This window comes from Pan troglodytes, chromosome 15 (genome assembly GCF_028858775.2).
Source record: "Pan troglodytes isolate AG18354 chromosome 15, NHGRI_mPanTro3-v2.0_pri, whole genome shotgun sequence".
Lineage (NCBI taxonomy): Eukaryota > Metazoa > Chordata > Mammalia > Primates > Hominidae > Pan > Pan troglodytes.
In genome coordinates this window covers 101,734,983-101,758,478 of record NC_072413.2, presented here as the reverse complement: position 1 = coordinate 101,758,478, position 23,496 = coordinate 101,734,983, and the positions used below count along the sequence as shown (strand labels likewise).

The 23,496-nt window shown below is 56.4% G+C and overlaps 2 protein-coding genes across 22 annotated transcripts in view; one reads left to right on the top strand and one right to left on the bottom strand.

The window, feature by feature from the left end:
* Nucleotides 1–5,371, top strand: part of PPP1R13B (protein phosphatase 1 regulatory subunit 13B) — a 110,290-nt gene extending 104,919 nt beyond the window's left edge. For 17 of the 20 annotated variants that reach the window (XM_054665824.2, XM_054665827.2, XM_054665825.2 and 14 more), the window contains 5 exons: nucleotides 102–239; nucleotides 313–446; nucleotides 1,265–1,431; nucleotides 2,918–3,117; nucleotides 3,922–5,371. In XM_054665824.2, coding sequence (XP_054521799.1) covers nucleotides 102–239; nucleotides 313–446; nucleotides 1,265–1,431; nucleotides 2,918–3,117; nucleotides 3,922–3,963 — 681 coding nt within the window. In that variant the 3' untranslated portion in view covers nucleotides 3,964–5,371. Of the gene's footprint in view, nucleotides 1–101; nucleotides 240–312; nucleotides 447–1,264; nucleotides 1,432–1,722; nucleotides 2,203–2,917; nucleotides 3,118–3,921 lie in introns of those variants that run through there. The other 3 variants (XM_054665826.2, XM_054665823.2, XR_010151287.1) reach the window with 2 other exon arrangements.
* An 86-nt stretch (nucleotides 5,372–5,457) lies between these two features.
* ZFYVE21 (zinc finger FYVE-type containing 21) lies at nucleotides 5,458–23,346 on the bottom strand. 2 transcript variants are annotated; one of them, XM_016926791.3, is made up of 8 exons: nucleotides 23,130–23,334; nucleotides 12,274–12,324; nucleotides 11,178–11,346; nucleotides 10,105–10,180; nucleotides 9,906–9,997; nucleotides 9,245–9,298; nucleotides 6,357–6,499; nucleotides 5,458–6,136 (listed from the first exon to the last, which is right to left on the bottom strand). In XM_016926791.3, the coding sequence occupies exons 1-8, from the start codon at nucleotides 23,265–23,267 to the stop codon at nucleotides 6,101–6,103; spliced, it is 759 nt and encodes a 252-aa protein (XP_016782280.1). In that variant the 5' UTR covers nucleotides 23,268–23,334; the 3' UTR covers nucleotides 5,458–6,100. The 2 variants fall into 2 exon arrangements, with proteins under 2 accessions (XP_016782280.1, XP_016782281.1); XM_016926792.3 differs by lacking the exon at nucleotides 9,245–9,298 and having other exon boundaries at nucleotides 23,130–23,346.
* Between the last annotated feature and the right edge of the window lie 150 nt (nucleotides 23,347–23,496).

Sequence of the window (23,496 nt, the reverse complement as noted above, 5' to 3'; positions counted from 1 at the left end):
TGTCTTTGGGCTGTAGCTCTCACCACTCTTTCCCAGCAGGCGTGGGTTCTTAGACTTTAGTGGGCCACCTTTCACTGGAAAGCGTGCTTCCTTCCCAACAGAGCAAGCGGACCAACTTGAAGAAGCCCAACTCGGAGCGGACGGGGCACGGGCTGAGAGTCCGGTTTAACCCCCTGGCACTGCTCCTAGACGCGTCTCTGGAAGGAGAGTTCGATCTGGTGCAGAGGATCATCTATGAGGTGAGCTGCAGCCGGGGACCCGTGCACGCTGCTGGGGGCGAGGGGATGGGCGCTCACAGGCCGTGTGTCCTAGGTGGAAGATCCCAGCAAGCCCAACGACGAAGGGATCACCCCACTGCACAACGCCGTCTGCGCCGGCCACCATCACATCGTGAAGTTCCTGCTGGATTTTGGTGTCAACGTGAATGCTGCTGATAGTGATGGATGGTGAGGCCCATAGGAGTGTGGGGTGGACAGATTTACTTTCCCTGCTTTGCATAAGGAAAACAGGCGTGTTCTAGACAATTAGGAAGCACGGAAGAGAGAATTAGAGCAAGAACACCCATCATTTCATCCTTGAAAGACAGCTGTTGCCAGGGTTTCCTTGCCTTTTTTTCCAGCCTTTTCTCTTGATGATTTTGTTAAAAACGTGGCTGTGATTATGCTCTTTCTGTGCCTCATCATTAACACTGCAGTCTAAGCATTCTGTGAATCATTCCGTCTTCCCCTTCTCATATGTTCCGTATGGACTCTTCACACTCTGTGCTCCGTGTGAAAAGCAGCCTCAGCATCCCCCTGGGTCAGGCATGTAGGTTGTCGCATTGTTCATTCCGTTTGCCTTCGGGAGCTCTGCTGCTGGGCAAGGCGTGTTGGTCTCCTGTGGGGGTTATTTTGAACTATCAGACAGCTGACATTGTGCTGTATTTGAATCGTGGTAAAATACACATAACATAAAATTTCCCACCTTAGCTATTTTTAAATGTGCGTTTCAGTGTGTTATGTACATTCACATCACCATGCAGTGTGGCGTGAACATCTGTGGATTGGTCATTTCTTAACCCATTCCCTGTGCCCCCTTTTCAAAATGTATGTATGGTCTGAAACAATTGGCTCGTGGAAATCCTGCCTTTAAAGAAACAACACTGAGACTTGGTGGCACAAAGGCGAATGCCTTCCGCGAGATTCCTTAGAGGGAAATCTCTGAGGGCCACGTCCTACAGGACAGGCAGTGCCAGGCCTGCACCTTCACCCACGCTCTATTCCAGGACGCCGCTGCACTGCGCTGCCTCTTGTAACAGCGTTCACCTCTGCAAACAGCTGGTGGAGAGTGGTGCCGCCATTTTTGCCTCAACCATAAGCGACATTGAAACTGCTGCAGACAAGTGTGAGGAGATGGAGGAAGGCTACATCCAGTGCTCCCAGTTTCTATATGGTACGCAGGGGAGGCCTGGGGCCACAGTGGTGCTGTCTGCTGTGGTACTGCCATGGCAACAGTCAGCCGGTGCCAGAGAAGCTTCAGCACAGCTGTTTGTTTTTTTTAAGACAGGAGACAAGGTCTCATTCTGTCACCCAGGCTGGAGTGCAATGTCGCAGTCATGGCTCACTGCAGCCTCGACCTCCCGGGCTCAACTGATCCTCCCACTTCAGCCTCCCAAGTAGCTGGGACTACAGGCTTGTCCCACCACAGCCAGCTAATTTTTTGTACTTTTTTTTTTTTTTGTAGAGACAGTGTTTCGCCATGTTGCCCAGGGTGGTCTCGAACTTCTGGGCTCCAGCGATCTGCCCACTTTCAGCCTCCTAAAGTGCTGGGATCACAGGTGTGAGCCACCGTGCCTGGCAGCACAGCATTCTCGAGCTGTTCCACCTTCTTCAGGGGCAGCCAGGATGTCTCACTCGAGTGAAGGTCACACTGCCCCTTGTTTTCATTCCTGAAAACATGTTTGAAAGTCCATGTTGTTAGAAGGATTCTGTGCCAGATTCCCAAGAAAACAAAATGACTTGGCTGTGCTTTGCATAGATGTTCTGTACCCTTGCTTCTGGAAGCAGGGCCAGCTCCTTTCCTGGGGTGGCCTGGGGCCCTGGCCATTCCCTGGAAACATTTGATGAATGAGGCTCATGTCCTAATTAAGCTGCTTTAGCCAGGGCCGCATTTTCCAAGAGCTGGAACATCTTCTCTATTCTGAGTATTAAACAGTCACAAGTCATTTATTCCACACATTACTTGAGAACATACTATGTGCCCTACACTGGACCCTAGGTTTGAAATTATCCATGAAAACAGCCATGTGATGCCCTCTTTGGCCCAAGCTCCCACAACAGAGCCAAGCAACAAACTCTCAGGCTGTGTGGCAGGGCTAGGGGAGGCACAGCAGCCCCCAGGTGAGTCCCGCCAGTGTGAGGAGGAGGCTGCAGTCACAGTGGCACCACCACAGGGAAGGGAAGCTCCCCATGGTCACCACAACTGGGCCTCAGAAGCAGAGTGTCCCACAGAAGGGCCCTTTCTTGGGAACCCACAAGTAGCTGCTCAGTCGGGGCTCAGTTGTGTGTAGTTTGTTCATTACCATCCAAGAGCAGTCACAGCTGCTCTAGCTAGTGACTTTAGAAATCTGTTCTGGCTGTGATTGCTAAGTGTCACCTTAAGAACAGCACACTTTTGCCCTGGGGCTCAGGAGCTCGTTTGTCCTGTCTGTCCTGCAGGACTTAGAAAGGGCCGGCAGCAGGAGCAGCAGCTGGGCCGGGCAGGGGAGGTATCAGGTGGGGGCCCTAGTCTCCAATAGTCTCTCATCTCCCTCGCTGGCCTCTGTGGGGCCTGCTGAGAGCAGCCTCGGCAGCAGCATGACTGTGTCCTATTCCTCGAGCAGGGTCCCTCACTGCAGGCCACCCTCCGCTGAGGCCTGACCATTGCTCTCTGGTTCCAGGGGTGCAGGAAAAGCTGGGTGTGATGAACAAAGGTGTGGTGTATGCTCTGTGGGACTACGAGGCCCAGAACAGTGACGAGCTGTCCTTCCACGAAGGGGACGCCCTCACCATCCTGAGGCGCAAGGACGAAAGCGAGACTGAGTGGTGGTGGGCTCGCCTTGGAGACCGGGAGGGCTATGTGCCCAAAAACCTGCTGGGGGTGAGCACTCAGGTTACTTACGGGAAACTAGCCGTCCGTGTCTCTGTACAGCGTGTGGTCCTATCCTGCTGTGGGGCTGGGGAGGGAGGCTTCGCTTCTCTGAGCCTCAGCAGCCCCCTCTGTAGAGGGGGAGGTGCCTACTTGGCAGAGCTGGCATGAGGCTCAGGCAGGGCCCCAGGAGGTTCCCCCAGCCATGCTTATGCCATGGAGGCCCGTGCGGAGGCTGAGTGCCCCAGTGAGGGGCCGCTCAATGAGCTCGGTTCATGATGAACTTCACCAAGTGGCCCGGCTCACCCCACCCACACTTTCCCCAATCTAGAAATCTCTGCAGCCTAGAAATTTCTCCAGTGGAGGGAGAGGTGGGAACGTGCAGGCTGCTAGCTCTGTGTTGGACTTGTGATTCCCTCAGTCCTCTGGCAGAGGGAGCTGCCTCTGCTCTCTTTGTGCCCTGCAGAGCTGCCAGGGGCTTCCTGTTGAGCCAACGTTCTTGGCCAGGCAAACACAGCAGGGAGCCAGGCAGAGACCCTTGTCCAGGGGAGCTTATGACCTTGAGAGCCACAGGCAGTCACAAGTCTTTAGGTGGCAGGAAGTGTTGTGAGAAAAACAGGATATTCTGGGGGTACGAGGCACATTTTAAAGAGGGCTGGGTGGGTCTCAGTGTAGAGGTGCAGCTGAGTGTAGGCCTGAGGGACAAGGGTGCTGCACGGCTGTCCAGGGTGGCTGAGGTGAGGAGCAGGGGTCGGGTCTGGCTGGCCCTGCTCCGTGTGTGGCTTCCTGTCCTGACGCGGCTCCGTTGCTTCCCAGCTGTATCCACGGATCAAACCCCGACAGCGAACACTGGCCTGAACTTCCTTTTGGAGCACCGCATGGTCTTGCCAGCTACCAGGAGCCACTTAAGAGATTATTGTGCTGTTTTCCAGGAAAGCTGCAGCTAGAAAATGGTCTTAATGGTGCTCACTTTAGCAGACAGCGTCCACAATGTGAATCCTACAGTTTCCAGGTGAGGCCCTTTCTCCAGTTTGCCCATAACTGGGAGAGGTACTTTCGCCTCCAAGGACTGAATTTTGCCAATTACTGTAAATCCAAATAAATACCCACTTTCAAAACACCCACCCCTCTTGCCATTAAGAAGTCCCATAACCCCTGGTTGGTTGCCAGTGAAGACAGAAGCTTTTACTGACTTGGCCCCGAGGCCATCACCCCCTCCAGCAGTGAACAGTGTCCGCCGCTGTGAGGTCTGCTCCCCTGCGACCGCCCTGCCTCCTGTCACCGAATCGGACACTCATCCTTTCTCACACTCCCCACACATGATCCTTCTTCCCTTCATCACCAAAGGAGCCTCTGTATGGAAACATGTCCAGTGTTGCTGCCCAGTGTGTATGCCTCCCAGTACCCACTCTGCTCGGCCGCCTTGGGGGTTCCGCTTCCTGTTCCAGTTCACCTAAAGGCTGATTGTGCAGGCCCAGCACTGTGGCTGGACTGCCGCGCCACAGGCACCAGGACCCCTAAGACCAAGTGACAACTGGGAGAGCCTCAGCATATACTCTTCTCCTCCGATCTCACAGCCTGTCATGCTGCTCAGTGTGGTTCTCACCCCTGCAAGCTCAAATTCAGTTCTCTGAATGGAGTCAGGTGCTGGAGGCCGTGGCAGCAGAGGGTGGTTGGGGTTGGGGCTGGGGGTGGACTGGTGTGAGGGCAGACCAGGGCCAGGTAGACGGGGCTGTTTGGTGCCTGAAGGATGGCAGACGCCTGGTGTCAGGAGGGGCCGCCACCAAGGGGCAGCAGCTGGGGCAGAGGAGCTGGGGTCAGGGGCCACCCCTCTCTGCTGATCTCCCTGCCTGGGCTGGCTATGAGGCCACCACCTTTGTCCCAGGCCTAGCCTGAAGGCAAGGATGGCACTTCACTGAGGTGTGAATTGTACGTACAGGCTTTTTATATACCAAAAGTATTTTTTGACTAGACCATTCAAAGCTACCCGAACTATGTTGGAAATTTTTTTTTCTCATTAAAATACAGGCCCTTAGGCTCTATTTTTCATGTATGAGTCTTGTGTGTAATTTATGTAAAAATGTGTGTATAGACTCATTGATGCAGCACTGTAGCCCATCACCTCGGAGCACTGACTGACTGTACATAGTGTGGTGAAGAAAAGTGAACGCCATTGTAGAGCAGCCCGGCCACAGGAGCGTGGCCACTGCCAGCCCCGACGCTGCTGACGCTGTGTAAATGTGCACAATAAACCCGTCTCACCCTGGCGGCTGTGAGTCTTCTTTCTGGACCCAGACTGCGCTGTGGCACGAGGGTTCAGGTGATCTGGACACAGGAAGGCGAGGCCTTGTCTGTATGTTCAAAATAGGTTTTAATCATAAGCTTTATATACAAATTGCTGTACAGTCATCTTAATAAAGTGAAATAGTGAGTGAAAAGTACAAAACACAAAGCCCCCACGTTCCCCTTGGTGAAGTATCAAAGGATCACTCACAGCCCAGAAGCCCCAAATTAGTGACAAGGTAAGTGGACAGTCTGTGAAACAGGCTAAGGCAAGTGCTGTAAACTGGCTATTAGAGGCGAACAGGCTCCACTGCAGACCAGAAGCCTGAGTTCCTACTACCCAAACTGGTTCTGTGGAAGAATTAAATGAAATGAATACTGATGGGCCAGAACCTTCTAGTAGACCTGTGAACTCATAAAAATGGTATATATTATGCTAAAAATAGTTCAGCAGTAGTGTAGCTCAGTCTCTCCCACCCCCAATTAAGTATTGACAGTACACAAATTCTAAAACATGAAGCTGTTTAAAGCATTAATAAACTGTGAACATATTGCACTAGATAAGTGAACACTTCTGTTTCTCCAAATACATGAGTTGCATTTCCCAGCACAAGCAGGATTCATCCCTGTGGTACACAAGGAGCAGGCTCTGCTGTTCCAAGCGACTCAGTCCAGGTGACCACACGTACTCCAAGCTCAGCCCCACGTAGAGTTACTGGTCCCGAGATTCGTAGAGGAGCTTGGCAGCCTGCAGATCAGACAAGATCAACACAGTGAGGCCTGCTTGGTCCTGTGCCTGGTGGAGCCAAGCCTGTGTGCGTTTCAGGGGAGATGGCGTGGGCACCCCAGCTGAGGGGGAACAGGTTGTGGGGATAGGGGGCAAATGGCAGAACACAGAGCTTCCTCTGGGAAAGGCAAGCTTTTGTCTAAGCCAGAGGGCCCAGCCTCCCTGGCCTGGGCTCAGGTACCTTGTGCATGGCCACTAGCCACGCCACCGCCTGCCTCCTGCCCACAGTCACGTCCTCCGCCGCTGTCAGCTTCAGCTGGGTCACACCCTCCGTCCCCGGCACTGTATACTGCAGGAACATACCTGTGGCCCGTGCGTTGCCTCCTGGAGGAGAGAGACGAGGTAAGACGGCCCAAAGGAGGCCCCGAGTGCCCAGGTGGCCACCAGCCCCAAGGCGGTGGCCAGCACATCCTAACCTTGTGCTGCTCCAAGAGTAGCCTGGCAGGGAGGGCTGGTGCTCAGGAGCACCCAGGGAACACCATCTCCTCAGGCCTCTGAGGGGAGACCCCAAGCTCACAGGTGGGGTGGGAGAGGGACCAAGACACTCAGCCGGGTGCCCCAGGGCCCGGGACAAACAACAAGAGCCACATCACCACGAGAGGCCTTGTTCTCGGCTGATTGATTGAGGCGCTGCTGTGCCCTGGGGCCTGTGGGGGTTCCTGCCTTCAGAGAACCTCCAGACAAGACTGGCTCCTGCAGAGGTGCCCACCTGCACCCAGGACTGGGGGAAGAGTGGAGGCCACCTCGAGAGCGCCCTGGCCACTGACGGGCCAAGCAGATGGTCAGGGTCACAGCTGGCCTCACCCAGGAGTCAGAGGCCTCAGCCATCCCCCTGTTGAGAAGCGGTGTCAGCACAGAGGGGATTGTCACTACAAAGGCCCAGTGTCAGGGAAATTCCACCCCAGCCTGGTCACGGGCCATCTCCCCAGACCCAGCACCCATGTTGGGGACTGGTCTCTGGGACCCAGGCTCCCCGTCTTTGGGCAGTGACCAGCTGTTCCAGTGACAATGACTCAATTCCAGCACTCGCTCCAACAATACACTGCTGAAGAGAGCAGCTCTTCAGTCAGGGCTGGTGTTGAAAGAGACCCATGGGATGCAGCCTCCCATGAACTTGATGACTTGGGAGGGAAGCCCCATCGTAGGCAATCACTGACCTCTCAGGAGACCCCTCCATCAGACACACATCCCCCCCATCAGCACTCAGGGCCGGCTCTTCTGCCGGTTGGTGGAGTGGGCACCAAGGCTGCAGTTGGAGGTGCACTGACCACGCTTGGAGGCCTGAGCAACCTATGACACGCTGTCCCCTGGGAGGCCCCGGAACCACATTTTTTTTTTCCGAGACGGAGTTTTTGCTCTTGTTGCCCAGGCTAGAGAGCAGTGGCGCGATCTCGGCTCTGCACCCTCCGCCTCCCGGGTTCAAGTGATTCTCCTGCCTCAGCCTCCTGAGTAGCTGGGATTACAGGCGTGTACCTCTACGCCCAGCTATTTTTTTTTTTTGTATTTTTAGTAGAGACGGGGTTTCTCCATGATGGTCAGGCTGGTTTCGAACTCCCGACCTCAGGTGATCTGCCCGCCTTGACCTCCCAAAGTGCTAGGATTATAGGCATGAGCCACCGTGCCTGGCTTTATTATTATTTTTTGAGTCTCTGTTGCCCAGGCTGGAGTGCAGTGGTGCCATCTCAGCTCACTGCAACCTCCGCCTCCTGGGTTCAAGCGATTCTCCTGCCTCAGCCTCCCAAGTAGCTGGGACTACAGGCACCCACCACCACACCCAGCTAATTTTTGTATTTTTAGTACAGACAGGGTTTCCCCATATTGCCCAGGCTGGTCTCGAACTCCTGACCTCAGGTGATCTGCCCGCCTCAGTCTCCCAAAGTGCTGGGGTTACAGGCGTGGGCCACCATGCCGGGCCTCTAGAACCACACTTTCATAAGCCCGGTTCTGTGGTTAGGGCACGCACCCCCACCCCCAACACTGGGGAACCTTGCCTGTCAGTGTAACGTCCTGCCTGGGCTCTAGAGCAGGGCGACCATGGCTCTGCCTACTGCCTGCATTTGCCTGATAAAGCACCACTGGATCATAGCCATGGCCTTCTGTCACCCTGTCTTCTGCAGCCGCCTCCGCCTTCACCACAGCACATGTGGCTGGCAAAGGTTTACTATCTGGCCTTGAAAGAATGAGTGTGTGGCCTGCCGTACAGGGCCCAGGCTGGCAGGCGGCCCCTTGGCTGCCTTCAGGTCAGGGGACTGTTCCTATTGTCCCCACCCCCACCGGAAGACAGGGTGCTGGGGTCTGAAGGGCTCTACTGAGACTGGGCAGAGCGGGGCTCACTGTACCCCCCAAGCCACCACAAGGGGGACACAGTGCCAGAAGCCCTGGGGAGGGTCTGCCCAGGAGAGCAGTCTGGGAGGCTGTGTTGCCCTGGCCTCCTGAGGCACTGGCCTTCATCTGAGCCTCAGGCTCCCCAGGAGGAGGCAGGCAGAGAGGGGTGCCTGGGGTGACCCCCGCTTCTCCAGACCCTACCCTTTGCACCTGGGCGTCTATACCTTGCAGCCTGCTCAAGGCAACCAGCTTGATGCCATCCCAGCTCCACACACATCCCTGAGCTCAGGACATAACACTGGCCTGGGCATCTCACCTCATCATCCAGGAGGCTGACAGAAGTGCCAGGAGAGTCAGGGGTCCCAGGAGGCCACATTGAGCTGGGGAGCAGCAGGCCTCGGGGGGAAGGGCAGTGTTGGGAGAGGCTCCCAAGGGCAGGTGAGCCCCCACGCCCCCTGGCCTCAGCCTGTTCAGGGCTGGCAGGTACTGACAGAGAGCTGTCAATTGCTGGGTAACCCTCCCCCTGAGACAGAACTGAGAAAGTACATCTGCTGCGGTATCTTCATTTATGCTTTATAAACCCACTTATCAGATCCAACATCTCTCTTAAGTCAACCAAAGTAAGTGAATTCAGGTTTCACAAAGAACCTTGGCATGGACCACCCCATGGACAGAAGCCAGGTGGCGAGGGGAGGAACGGGCCCGCTGCATGCGGGGAGCCCCGGCGAGGAGGAAGAGGCTGACCTTCAGAGGCAGGCTGGCTCCCCCGGAGGCTGGTGTAAGCGTGAATGTCTTTTTCTATGGCAAGAAGGTGGGCAGGCAGTGGCGAGAAGGAGCAACCAAGAGCCGGTGAGAGAACGGAAGGAAAGCAACATGGGTTACGGCACACGCATCTGTCAGCACAGTTTGCAGATAACGGGATGCGAGCTCCCCGTCAGCAGAGTTTAGTGGAGAGGCCCAGGCTGGGCCAAAGCTCACCAGGAAATGCACCAGGGGTTTAGTCTGCACAGACGCCTGCAGGAGGGCTGAAGTGCTGGCTCCCGATGAGCCACCATTCAGACCTTTTTGGGGATCTCAGTTATTGCATTTGGGGCTTTATCCTTGGTTTGAATCCAACAATAAACGGAATGATACATTAGAGCATTTAGAGCAGAGGAAATCATTATGACATGCTGAGGCAAATGTCCCTTTGTTGTCTTACAGTTTAAGTCTCCACTCACCTGGCGAGTTCTAAAGCCACTGAGTAAATACACGCCCCGCAAAAGAGGAAAGGCAGGTTGTCCTGGAAACCCAGCAGACCCCGCTCCTCAGGGCGGCTGCCTGATCCCAAAAGTGCATGCTCCTCTTGTCACCCACGCATGGCACCAAACCCTCCTGGCTTAGGAAAGGATGTGCTGGCATTTACCTCCAGGAGGGAAGCCTTCTGTGAGGATCTGCACGGTGGAAATGTGTACAATTTCGATTTCATAGTGGCTGTCTCCATCCAGAAACAAGTATCTACATCAAATAAAAGTGTCCAAATCGGGTCACTCTCAGGCTCAGTGCCACCGAGGCTCCCGGTCTGTGACAATGCTACCCCGTGCCAAGCAGGATCCGGCTCTTACCTCTGGTTATTGGAAAGACGACAAGTCATAGTTTCAGGTTTCTCTGAGTTTCCAAATGTGACGAGGAAGGTGGCTCCTTGGGAACACAAAAGCAAACGTGAGAACAGGGCCTGCTTCTTTTCCACCTAACCCTTCCCACGAGTACCAGTAGGAGACGCACGCACAGAGGACAGAGTAAAAACAGCAAGAAACAAACCACAGCTTTGTTCTAAGGACCCCTTCAGCTGAGCAAAAAGGCAGTCATGGATCAAGGGTTTAAGAGGTAAACCCAAAGGCGCTGCTCTAGACAGGTTCTGCTTGCTTACAAATCTCCTCGAAATTCTTTTACATCCTTCAAAGGATGCAGGGAATTCATCACCAAGGTCCAGATCAAAGAACAATAAACCCCTCTGCTCACACATCCTAAGAGCTGGCAGGACAGGACCAAGACAGCAGAAAGGAGGCACAACAAAGCCCACCGTCCAGCCAGGGACCATGCCCGTTTCACACAGGACGGAGCTGTGGGCAGGAAGGCAGGTGGTCCCAGACCCCATGGCGGGCAGGCAGGGGACAGGAGGCTGGGACGGCAGTGGCCAGAGGTGGACGGACAGTGGGGAGAAGGCGCTGCTCGTTGTTCAGATTCCAGGAAGGCACACCCTATGCCCCTGGAGAATGCCCTTCTCCCACACCAGGTCCCCAGAGATGGCTCAAAACCGGGTCTGCATCGTGCTACTGGGCAAAGGTCTCCGGACTCTCATCGAGGAGCCACAGTGGTTGCGAACGCCCGAGCGCCGGCGCCGGGTTCCACCTGGGGGAAGGAGGAAGGTGCTGCCTGGGCCCAGGGCCTCCCCTCCCACCTGATGGACGTGCCCAGCGGAGTCAGCACCAACATTTTAGACGACATTCCGTCTCTGAAAAGAAGGGAAGGCTCTATAACCGCTTCTAAACGAATCCAGAAGAAAACGGGGAAGGGAGGGAGGGCGAGAGAACGTCAAAGAGAAGCAGAACGCCCCGTGCACAGCCCACAGCATCGCCACAGACACGAGGAGCCGGCTGGCGGAGCGCGCAGGACTGCGCAGGACACCCGTCCTTACCGCTCAGGAGCACTTTGAGCTGCTTGTCGTAGAACTCCGCCTCCTTGTGGGACACCAGGGCGCACTCCGCGCACTGCCGCACGGGGTCCACAAAGCACATGCGCCGCAGCGGCACCTTCTGGCTGCAGCACCTGTCGCAGAAGCACTTCCCGCAGCGGCGACAGTGGTGCTGGGCAGATGCGGGAGGATTGGCAGTGAGGAGGGGCAGGGAACAAGCGGCCCCGGGTGTGGCCCCGGCTGGCCTGGCACTCCCCGGGCCACGCCTAAACGCGAGGCCCCTGTGCCGGCCGCTGCACACGCGCACCTCCTGACGCCAGCCCCTGGGCTCCCCACCACGCAGCGGGGATCCGCCTCACCTGGGAAATGAGGCCCTTTTTTCAAAATCATGGATCAAAATGGCTGTTTTTCAGCTTTCTTTCAACTACCCAAGTCCCACTGCTTAGGACGCCCTCGGGCCTCGGGGCGCCATGAGCTGGGCACACATTAGGGGCAAGACACTTCGCGGGGGCAAAGCGGCACGGGGACGGGGCGGAGGGGGCAGGGGGGAGGGGGAGGCGGGGGGCAGGTGGGTGCACAGGCCTCGCAAGCTGCACCCCCACCCCATAGCGTCCAGCAGAATCAGCACAGTCACTTTCCACGGAAACAGGGCATGGCTGACACTCAAAACGAGCCATAATGGCTGGGTGTGGTGGCTCACACTTGTAATCCCAGCACTTTGGGAGGCCGAGATGGGAGGATCATTTGAGGTCAGGAGTTCGAGACCAGCCTGGCCAACATGGTGAAACCCCATCTCTACTAAAAATATAAATATTAGCCAGGCGTGGTGGCAAGCCCCTGTAATCCCAGCTACTCAGGAGGCTGAGGCAGGAGAATCACTTGAACCTGAGAGGCAGAGGTTGCAGTGAGCCGAGATGGAGCCACTGCACTCCAGCCTGGGCGACAAGAGCGAAACTCCGTCTCAAAAAAAACAAAAAACAAAAAACAAAACAACAAGCCATAAGATGACATCCGTCCCCTGCCAGAAGGGGCAGCCGCAGCTGTCCTGTTGGGGCCCCTCCCCTCTTCCCACCACCCCCACTCAGCGGCCTCAGCTCACCTTTCTGGTGAGAAAGTCAAACTTGGCGTCACACTGCATACATCTCCGACACTAGGAAAGACACGACAAAGCGTTAAAACCCAGCCTGGTCACTCACCACGTCGCTGGGGCACGACCACGGGCTGCTGAGAAAGCAGGGCCCTGCCACCTCCCCACGCACCCAAGCAGCCTGAGGCAGGCAGGGTTGTGACGCAGGACGGTGGACTGGCCGCCTGTGCCCAGGCTCCAGAGCCAATGCGGTGGGGTGCAGGCTGCTCCAAGGCCTGCGGGAGATGCACCCGGCGTACCCATGGGGCCTGAGGTGGGCTTGGGGTTTGACTGTCTCGCAGCAGAGCGTGCATCCTGGCACTTCAGGTCCCTCCACACTGGACCCAACAGCAGTTCACCTTAACAACGCCTTTTTAGCCCTGGTCCTGTTACTACAACCAAAGAGCAACGCCACGAAGTGACTAGGAAATCCACAGCAAGAGCCAACCTAAACCCCTAAACCAGGGAAGGCTGTGCTAGCACCCACTTCACAAACGAGGTGAGCATGGGGAGCTGCTGATTCTGGGGCTGCGCGCCAGCCGGCAAAAGCCCAGGTATCTGAGACATAAAGCTTATTATTCTGGTTTACTTGGAGTCCTGGCGTGCGTGCCCTGACCCCCGCCTGTGAGGGAAGCCCTGGAAGCAGCTGAAGCACACACAGGCCGGTGTGTGTCACGGGGGCGGGCGCCAGGCCTGGGGACACCCTGAAGATGCTTCCTCAGCTGGAGGACCCAGGCGCAGAGAAGCTGTAAGACTCACAAGCCAGGGCTCACAAGGCTGGACTTTGTTGGCAAAGAGTGTTCTATGCACACAGAATGTACAAAGGTGGACAGAAACAGGAAGGTGACTGGGCTCAGGGCCCACCAGGAATTCTGACAGCACAAGACCTGGGAACTGGGCAGGTGGCCATGGGGCTCACTTTCCCCAAGGGGTCACAGCAGGCCTGAAGCCTCATGGCAAGGTGGTGCTGTCCTGGCACCTCAGATGCTTGGTCGGCCTAAGGGTAAAGGTGGAACTGAAATCAGTTAGAAATAAAACAGATTTAAGATGCTCCTTGCATTTCCACTGCTTCACTTGACTAGACAAAAAAACTTGTCACCGAAGCGCAGGGTACATTTACCAAGCACCCAGAGACACACATGTGGTGGTCTATGCTGAAGCCCCCCCCCACTGACGCTGGACTCTCAGCCCCTGCCAGGAGGCCCTCACTGAGGAGGCCACAAGCCCAAGGTCACACCCCACTGTGGGCAGCCATGGCCACCCGGCCAACTCTTTAGAAAAACCAGCCAGGCCTCCAAGCTCCCGAGGGCTGCAGAGACCTCAGGACTGGCCACAGCCAGCTTCTCAGCAGCCCCAAATGGAGCGTGGCCTGGTGAGGTGCCTGCTCCGACCACCACAGAGCCTGCTTCTGAGGGGCGTGGGTCCCAGCTGTGCCTGCCGCCTCCACTTAGAACAGCAAGCCGGATGCGTTGACCACTTGCAGGGGGTTCCTAGCTCGAACCTCCTCATGACCAAGGGACGAAGTCACCATGAACACGCTCACCCTCAGCACCAAAGGCACGGAACTCCCAAACCTCAGCTGGGAAGGCCTGGCCTGGCCGCCTCCTGCTCACTCCAGATGGCAGGGGGACCCTGACGCCGGCACGAGCGCAGCACGAGGACGCCGCCATCGCCGCCGGCTCCCCCGCTCTAACAGCAGGGACTTCAGTCCAAGGGGAAGACATTCAGACCTGGCTCTGAAGGAAATCTGTGTCACCATGCATTCTTTTAACAGAGTGAAGGACACTTTTGCCATGAAAATGGTCCCCGGATTTGGTAAGCCGGTACAGCCTTTTTCAAAGCGGGCCCTTGGTGCTGCCCACCCACTCCCCAGCAGGCCCTTCAGCAGCGCATGGGGGCTGCGGGACCCAGGATGCCTCGCCTCCCTCAGCTCTGGGGTCCTTGGTAAGGATGAAACAAGAAGGTGTGACAAGCACACCCCGCTTTGGTCCTCGCTGTCAGAGACCTCGGTGGCGGGTGGTGAACCAGAAACAGGTGTGGGTTCAATGAACCAGCGACGGAACGGTGTGAGTCAAAGGGGTCCTCTTGGGAGAGATGGAGGGTCTTTTGGCTTCTGATGATTAAGGGCTCGGCTGAATATTGACCAAGAATCATCCATGTTCAAAGCACAATAATCCTCAAAAGAAATGTAAGAGAAGACCTTCGCTCCACGAAGAGCCCCCTTTTCCCTTCTGGGGGAAGGAGGGGGCCCCCAAACGAGACCAGGAATTACCTGGCGAGCATAAACTGAGGGCCTGAAGTCTCGAAAAGGAGGCAGACTGGAGGCGGCCACAGCATTACCAAGCCACACAAGAGCTCAGACGCCTTATCTAACGCGAGAGCCGCCTCAGAGCTCCACCAAGGACAGACGGGCTGTGCTGGCACCGACAAGCAGCTGACAGGGCTCGGCCCCTCAGTGGGAAAGCTGCTCCCACACGCATGGCACCGTTCCAGCCCAACCCTGGGCCGGCGAACACTGCTGGGGCTGATTCCACAACGAGGCAGGCAAGGCCTGTGGGGTCACTGGGGCCGAGCACCTTCTGGAACACAGGCCCCTGGGTCTGAGCCGGGGTGGGGACCGCGCGGCCGCCCAATCCCCCAGCGCCTGACATGGCTGCACAGCCTCCCTGTGGTCTGGGGGCCCAGCCATGGATCCTCCACCGCCCCACCCTGATCCTCTCCCTCACAGGCATGGGGACTCTTCCCTGCCCTGCACCCCTTCTCTGGGAAGTCCAACCCCTTCTCTGAGCCCCAGAAGATGCTGGTGCGGAGGAGCTGCTCTGATGCGGTGCCATCACAGCCGCCACCCTCACCGTGTCCCCGCCACCCTCAGCGTGTCCCTGCCACCCTGCAATCTGCAAAGGCAGGGGCCTCCCTCCAGCCTGCGGGACCCACACACGCAGCACAGGAAGCCTGCAGCCCCTCCACAGGGGGCTCGGAGACAGTCCACATCAGGTGCCAGGTGCCCACTGTGCTTAGTTGGCAAAACAGAGTCTGGTGGTCCTGGGACTCTGCAGATGCTTCTGGAAGGAGTCCTATGGGGCCCATAGCCACGTGTACCCTCACTGTAGGAGGACAGAGGTCCCGGTTGTGGCGCACATCAGGGGCCCTTCAGACGCCATTCTGCAGCAAGGACTGGCCCGTCGCGACCCACACGGGGCCTCATCCCTGCCGAGTTCCATGTCGCCACTGCCCCAACTCAGGCAGGCAGGTCCTGAGCGTTGTGAGATCCCACGACCAGCCTTTTTTTGTTTCCCTTTGCTTTTAAGCTGCTTCCTGGACTTGGAAACCAGGCCTGGCCCACCCCAGCCTTCTGGAAGCATCTACAAAGTCCAGCTGGCAGCTCTGCCAGGGGCTCCCTGCCCACGGGCTGTGGGCGTTGGCTGGCTGTTCCCCGCCCTGACTGTGCTTCAGCCCAGCCCTGCCATTGCCCTCAAATGGGCCTGTCGGTTCCGGAACGTTCTGCCTGCTGTGTGGTGGCACAGTCCCTGCCTCTGTGTGGTGGCCCCTTCCCTGACCCCAGACATCCACTAGCCACAGAATCCACTAGAATCTGCTAGAGAAAGCTTCACGGGGGGTTTAACTCTGAGCTTAAGCAAACACGAGGCCACGTTATCACCAGGTTCCAGTGAGAGTAACTGTTGATGGTCTCTCCATGGTGACCCTGGCCCACAGCGCCCGACAGGAGGGGAGAGGGCTCTCAATATTCTCAGCAGACGGTGGTGAAAGAGGACTGCTTTTCACATTTACTGTGCAGTTTGTGTTTGGGCAAGCTGAAAGGCCAATTTCTAAATATAACACCACACTGCTGGAGCAGTGGCTCACGCCTGTAATCCCAGCACTTTGGGAGGCTGAGGCAGGAGGATCACTTGAGCCCAGGAGTTTAAGACTAGCCTGGGCAACACAGCAAGACCCTGTCTCTACGAACTTTTTTTTTTTTTTTGAGATGGAGTCTGTCGCCCAGGCTGGAGTGCAGTGGCACAGTCTCGGCTCACTGCAAGCTCCGCCTCCCGGGTTCACGTCATTCTCCCGCCTCAGCCTCCCGAGTAGCTGGAACTACAGGTGCCCGCCACCACGCCCAGCTAATTTTTTGTATTTTTAGTAGAGACGGGGTTTCACTGTGTTAGCCAGGATGATCTCGATCTCCTGACCTTGTGATCTGCCTGCCTCGGCCTCCCAAAGTGCTGGGATTACAGGCGTGAGCCACAGTGCCCGGCCTGAACATTTTTTTTAATGAGCCAGGCATGGTGGTGCACACCTGTAGTCCCAGCTACTTGGGAGGCAGAGCTGGGAGGACAGCTTGAGCCCAGGAGGTCGAGGCTGCAGTGAGCCATGTTCATGCCATTGCACTCCAGCCTGGGAAGCAGAGTGAGACCCTGTCTCAAAAAAAAAAAAAAAAAAAAAAAAGAGACAGACCACACCTAGGATTTGCCCCCTTAAAAATATAAGTGATCCAGAAGTTTATTACTCTAAAATAACCGAGGAGCTTAGATGTATAGGCTTTTAAATAAGGTAATTTCCTATTGATTATATTAGTGAAAGAAATTTAAAAAATTATCAACAGAGCAATTTAATATGAAATAAAGCAATGGATGAAGACATAAGGTAAAACTACTGCCAATACCTACCCCGCCAGTAAGCACGCCCCGCAAAGGAAGCGCAGGACAGCAAGCCGGGCCCCAGACCAGGCTCCCACCAGCGCCTCCTTTAACTGGACCCCGCAGCTCTGATGCTCAGTGGAACAGCTATTTTAGGAGCTAGGGAGAATACACCAAAGCCCAGAAACCAAGTGTGATTCATCCGTTTTCACCGTAGGTGGCCAGCGGTGTCTGGAATGCCAGCCTCTGCGTCACATCCCAGGTACACATGTGTCACCACCAGTGTGGGCTGGAGCAGACTTTCAAACCAGCACATTCGCTGGGGAAACTAAAACCTCCAAGAACAACCCAATGAAACAGGCCTCAAGACGTTTAGTGAGGAAAATGAATAAATAAATAATAAAGGTGTTTAGTGAGGGCCACGAGGCCAGAGGTGCAGGCTGTGACAAACACACAGAGATGAAGAGGGAGAGTGAGGCAAGGTCAGCTTGGGCAGTGCCCCTAATAACACCCATCTGCTGCCTGACCCTCTTGCCCAAGCCAAGCAGATAAGCCCGCTAATGACAGACACTGCCCCCTAGGATGGACGGTGGGGCCCAAGTGCTCTCCAGGAGCCCTCTGTGCCCTGTGCAGTGGCGTCACAGAGGCAGCCTCGGCCCAGGCCTCTCTGGGGCGCCTGGCACTCACCTCCATGGGAGGCCTCCGCGGCCACCTTGCAGGGCCAATCACAGGCTCGGCGGGAAGCTATATGGACACAGAAGGAGCTGTCTCAAGGGAAGCGGGGCCAAGAGGGAGCGAGGATCAGGGCAGGTGCATGCAGACGGCTCCCAGTGAAATTTTGGAACACACTTCTCCTGGCTGCCTACAGGAGTCAGAGCCCTGGGCGCTTGTCCCCTCCTTGCTAGTCCAGTAAACCACAACTGACTTGCACCCACCCTGCCAGATGACATGCTCGGAGGCGGTCAAGGCAGATGCCATAAACTAGGCTTCCCAGTGGGTAAGCAAGATGGCCGCGAGCAATGAAAGAAGAAACCAGGTCAGGCGTGGTGGCCACACCTGTAATCCCAGCACTTCGGGAGGCTGAGGTGGGAGGACTGCTTGAGCTCAGGAGTTTCAGACCAGCCTGAGCAACATAGCACGACCGTCTCTACAAAATAAAACCTAAAAATTAGCTGGGCGTGGTGGCGGGTACCTATGGTCCCAGCTACTCGGGAGGCTGAGGCAGGAGAATGGCTTGAACCCGGGAGGTGAAGGCTGAAGTGAGCCGAGATCGCGCCACTGCACTCCAGCCTGGGTGACAGTGAGACTCCGTCTCAAACAAAACAAAAAACAGAAATCATGAAGCCCATCACTCCTCCACAGTGCAGCAGACACCAGCATGGAGCTCCTTAGAGACCTGCAGGTCGAGACCCGCTCCCCCACTCCAATGCAACAGGAACGGCCCCTCGAGGGTCACAGGGCAGCTCCTCAGAACCAGCACCCGGCCCACCCCAAAGAGTGGGGTTTGGCAGCACGCAAGAAACCAAAAGCGCCTCCATATAATCTGAAAGTATAGTTTAGGGAGTTTAAATGGATGTTCAAAAAAAGTTATAAAAAGAACCAAGTCTCAGGACACAGGCTGGACATGGACATAGGCCTGCCCTCCCTTTGAGGCTGGGTGACAAAAAACATCAGGCCCCACCACGCACTCTGAGCTCCCACACTACAGTGAGAAGCGTCACCCACTGGCTGGTGGGGCTCCCACAGTCAACTAATTCTCAGCCCCCCAAGAACTCGCCAATCAAAAAACAATTTAAATGCATGTATCAATGCACCTTTATTGAAAGATAATCACGTTTAACTGGTAGAGCGTAACTCCTACAAACAGAAAAGGAACCCACGTCAAAGATTTACCTCATTAGTTAATGAGAGAACCAATAAGACTAAAAACCCAGTTCAAAGGAGAATCCAAAGAGCAGACATGGATACAGGCCGTGAGGAAGGAAGATATGAGTTGTAAACTGGCTCCTCTTGCAGGGACCCCGCGGTGGGGTGTGTGAGAGAGGACATCAACTTCACCTCTGAGGGACAAAATCTACTTGCATCTCAGGGACTAGAAACACGTGCGTTACTATCAGTTTTCTACAATTTGAAGCTGTCAGACAGTTTGAAGACGGTGACAGGTGCAGACACTATGATCACATCCTGGGAGGGCTATGCTATAGGCGGCCTGGCCTCCCACAGGACGCCCAGGAATCCTTTTTTGTGGCTTCAAAGTCTCAGTTTTACCTAACATCAGTAAAAGCTCTCCAGCCTGGGTGACACAGCAACACCTTGTCTCAAAAAAGAAAAAGCTCTTAGCCAGCCACAGGGACCCTTGAGAAGCTCGCTGGTGTCCCTGGCAGTATCTCATGAGGCTGCTGGTTCCCAGAACACCTGTGGAGGCTCTGGCAGCCCCTGGCACCTCACAGGGGTGAGCTTTACCCAAGCGCTGAGATCCTGGCAACAATTATGAAACCCCCCACCCTGCAGTGTGCTGGGAAAGCCTTCCACCGAGAACCACCCTCCCCATACGAGCCAGAGGAGATCACAGATGCCCCCCTTGTTTACCTGCAGCAAGGCCCTCCAAATTCCCATTCTCTGCCTCAGAAAACACTGGCCATTTCTCCTCATGATCAACTGGAACACAATTCCCTTACCTGGACTTTTTTTTTTTTTTTTTTTTTTTTTTTGAGATAGAGTCTTGCTCTGTCACCCAGGCTGAAGTGCAGTGGCACAATCTTGGCTCATTGCAACCTCCTCTTCCCGGTTCAAGTGATTCTCCTGCCTCAGCCTCCTGAGCTGGGATACAGGCACACACCACCACGCCCGACTAATTTTTGAATTTTTATTATTTATTTATTTATTTAGAGACGGAGTCTCGCTTGGTCGCCCAGGCTGGAGTGCAGCTGCACGATCTCAGCTCACTGCAACCTCCACTTCCTGGGTTCAAGTGATTCTCCTGTCTCAGCCTCCCGAGTAGCTGGAATTACAGGCACTCATCACCACGCCCAGCTAATTTTTGTATTCTGGCCTCAGCTCTCTGATCTGCTGGAGGTCCTGACCCTCCACTGGCCCATCCCACCTCCCCAGCTTGATTCTTTCTAGCCTTGGCCACTCCTCCCTGCAAAAGAAAAGCCCTGTCCGGCCTGGCCTGTGAGACCCTCGCAGAACTCAGGGTCCCCTGTTCTCCCTGCTGCACAGCTCCAGACACCTCTAGCAACAGTCCTCACTTCAGATCTCTCCTCATCCGAGTCCAGGCTCGTGATCAGACGCGCACGTGCTCTCTCCTTCCTGGCTCTGAATCTAGAGTATCCATCAAAGTGTCAACCCGCCAGCATGGAGCTGCGGTCATTCTTCTGCCAGCACCACGGATGGGAGGTGGGAGGGGTGCACAGCGGCAAGGATTTTAAGGATAAAACTCAGGATCTCAGCTGCTTGTGACAAGCCCAGATGGCTGCACGCCCGGACCGCCCACCCCCAAGCCCACTGCCTTGCGTCAGTGTCGGATATTTGATGGCAGAGTCAGACAAGCCCCAGGGATCATCTGAGGCTTCCTTCACACCCCCAAAGCACCTCTATCCAAAGTGGTGTCGCACGAAGCTTTACACGCCGCCTCTGCCTCCCCTGCCCCACAGGCTCCTGAGGAGGCACAGACTGGAGAAACGATTCTCAACTGGTTCTGCGTCAGAGCCTTGAGAATCTGAGAGCTGCAGGCCACCTCTCGGAGAAAGGTGCATGTGTGCACACGCTCCCCAGGGGGTTTTGCAGCATTTTAAAGGGATAACCCTCATGGGCCCAAACTGATAAACCAGCCCGGTCAGGCAGCTGGTATTCGGGAGACAGGCACTGGGCTGGATTCAGACTCCCCTGGCTAAGAACAGAGCTGGAATGAAAATGGACCAACACGTTTACAGATACGACGATGATGCCGATCGGCACATGGCCACCAAGCCAAGGACAATGTTACCCACCTGCCAAGTTCTACCAAATTCTCCTCTCCCCATTCCAAACCACCTCAAATAAACCTATTTCCCACAACTGGTTATCTGCACGTTTGAGTCACCTCCCGACAATCACCTTAGTGGCCCCAAGCACGCAGCCAGCACAGTGTAGCTCAGTGTCCCCTTCAGCATCGCCACATGCCAGGCGACTGTTACCGTACGTGTCCCCTCGAGCTATTGCAACTAAAGCTGGACTTTATTCCAAATCTTCCAGCCCTTACTGCCCCGTTCTAGGTTCCTCCAGAACACTGTCTTTGGTCGTTTCTGGCCTGTAACACCATGCTCCAATACAATTCACAACGCAAAACTCAGAGACAAAGTCCATCTTACTAGAATGGTTTCTCTGTCCCCCAAGCCCACCCAATGCTAGGACCTCCCTCAGCTGCTCAGATCCCAGTTAATCATCCAAACATGGTGGGGGGCTCTGGAGGGGTATCCTGCCACCACACCAGCGTGGGAATGAATCTTCTCTTCCACGAGGGGTGCCACCTTGACTCAAGTGTTTCAACTCCACTCGGTCGGAAGTCACCGCGGGACTTCCACACAGTGCCTCAGCAGAGGCCACAAAGAAAGGCAGGGAAAAATGCTAAACAATTCAGCTGATACCAGAAGGGCTCTGGAAGAGAGAATGAAGGAGGGGAACACAGTGGTTAACTAAAAAACAGAACCGTAAGATCAGTGCATGTGTACAGCAGGGAGAGAGAAATTGTGCTTTGGTGGAAACGTCTGCCTCACCTTGGCCACACTTTCTCACGTGCTCCTTACGGTTCATCCAGCTGTAGAGTATTTCTGTGCTATTAAGAGTTCGTTACACCATAAATACAATTTTCACGTGTCAACTTAAAAGTAAATTTTAAAAAAGATGTAGGAGGATGATTGGCGGAAAGTGTCTACAAAGACTCCTTATGGTGGCGATACTGGGGAGAGGTGGGCAGCACTGGTCTCGACTCTCCAGGACACGCTCAGTGACCGGTGATGGCTCCGTACACTGTAGATGCCAGAGACACTTCCCCAGAGTCACTCGAATTCCGTCCTGTCCCCGAGGCTCTGTGGCCGCCCACCCCCCCACCAGGCCTCCCACCAAGCTTCAATGAACCCAGTCAATTAGTGCTACTTTGACTTCTTGAACCTAGTTCCAACGTCTGCTTAGTTCTATCACTGAGGGAATTAAACGAATCTGTAACACGTGTTAAGTATGAAAGTCATATTACAAAAATTCTTTTTCTCCCCCAATTTTTTTTTATCGTGGTAAAATCCACAGAACAGAAACTGGACACACCTGTTAGCGCACAGCCAGTGGGATTAAATGCACTCGGGGCCTTCCCAGTTGGCCAAGGGGCTGGTGTGAGGCAAAGGCACCTCCGATCAGGTCACAGGGAACCCCACGGGAGGCCCAGCGGATGGCCTGGCTCAGGGACCCCACGCCCACGCCCCAATGTCTGCAGGAGTGGCCTGGGCAACTCCTGCCGTGTCTGGGCCCATGGGAAACGGGTGCAAATCTGCGGTCTCCTTCAAACTGTCCAGTGGGCGACTGCGATCTCGCTTCCGAGGTGGAGGGTGGTATAGACGAAGGGAAACGGGGGGGCAGCCTGGCCCGCAGACTGGGTCCTGGCCCTCCTTCCGAGCAGGAGGTGGCTTCGGAACCGGCCACCCGCCCGCGGCACCGACGCCTCCCCCGGTTCCCGGGAGGGACCCCTGCGGGGCCGCCAGCTCCAGCGCTTCCGCGGACAGCCCGCGCCCTCCCCACCGAGCCTGCGAGGAAGGCGCTCCGCCTTCCACTTTCTCGGGAGCGAGCCCCAGCTCTCGGGACGCAGTCCACACGCGTTAGCCCAGCACGAACCGGCCTCGGGCAGGGCCGCACCCACCCCCGGGACCAGCCCGCGCCCCGCACCCCGCCTCCCGGCGCCCGCCCTGGACAGGTGCAGGGCCTCCTGCCCTCCCGGGACCCCCGCACCGGGACACCGCGCGCCTCCCGCCCTCCCCGCGGGCGTAGGAGCCTGAGGCGGCGGCCCGGGGACGCGGCCAACCTGGGAGAGAGCGGGGGCGGGGGCCGGCTGGGGAAGGGGCCGCCCGGAGGCGGAGGGGTCGTCGCGGGAGCCTGGAAGCCCGCGGGGCCGGGCCGGGGCGGCGGGGCGGGTCGGAGGCGCTGGCCGGGGCGACGGCCACCCACCTCCTTGTCCGGGACCCACTGCGGCTCCTCCAGGCCGAACGGGCTTCCGAAGGCGCGGTGTTCGGGCACCATGCGCAGGCCGCTCGGGGAGCGCACCAGCTTCTTGGCGTCGCGGCGCGCGGACACCTCGGAGGACATGACGCCGCCTCAGCCTCTCGGCCAGCGGCCCCGCACCCGGCCCCTCGCCCAGCCCGGGGCACCGCCCGCCCCGCCCCGGTCCGCGCGCGGCTGACAGCGCCGGCGTCCAATCGCCAAGCCCGCCACGGAGCGCGGACTAATCGGAGCTTGAACTCCGCCCCATCGCTGCCCTCTCCAATCCGTGTAAGGGCACCGCCCCTGCCACCCTGAGGTCGATCACCAATCGGCG

Excerpts from the sequence above, each read along its gene's own strand:
- ZFYVE21 (XM_016926791.3), bottom strand. The coding sequence starts at position 23,267 with ATGTCCTCCGAGGTGTCCGCGCGCCGCGACGCCAAGAAGCTGGTGCGC. Across the intron at positions 12,325-23,129 it reads AGTGGGTCCCGGACAAGGAG|TGTCGGAGATGTATGCAGTG; the intron begins GTGGGTGGCCGT and ends TGTCTTTCCTAG. Across the intron at positions 9,299-9,905 it reads AGAAGGCTTCCCTCCTGGAG|AAAAAGACATTCACGCTTAC; the intron begins GTAAATGCCAGC and ends TTCTTGCCATAG.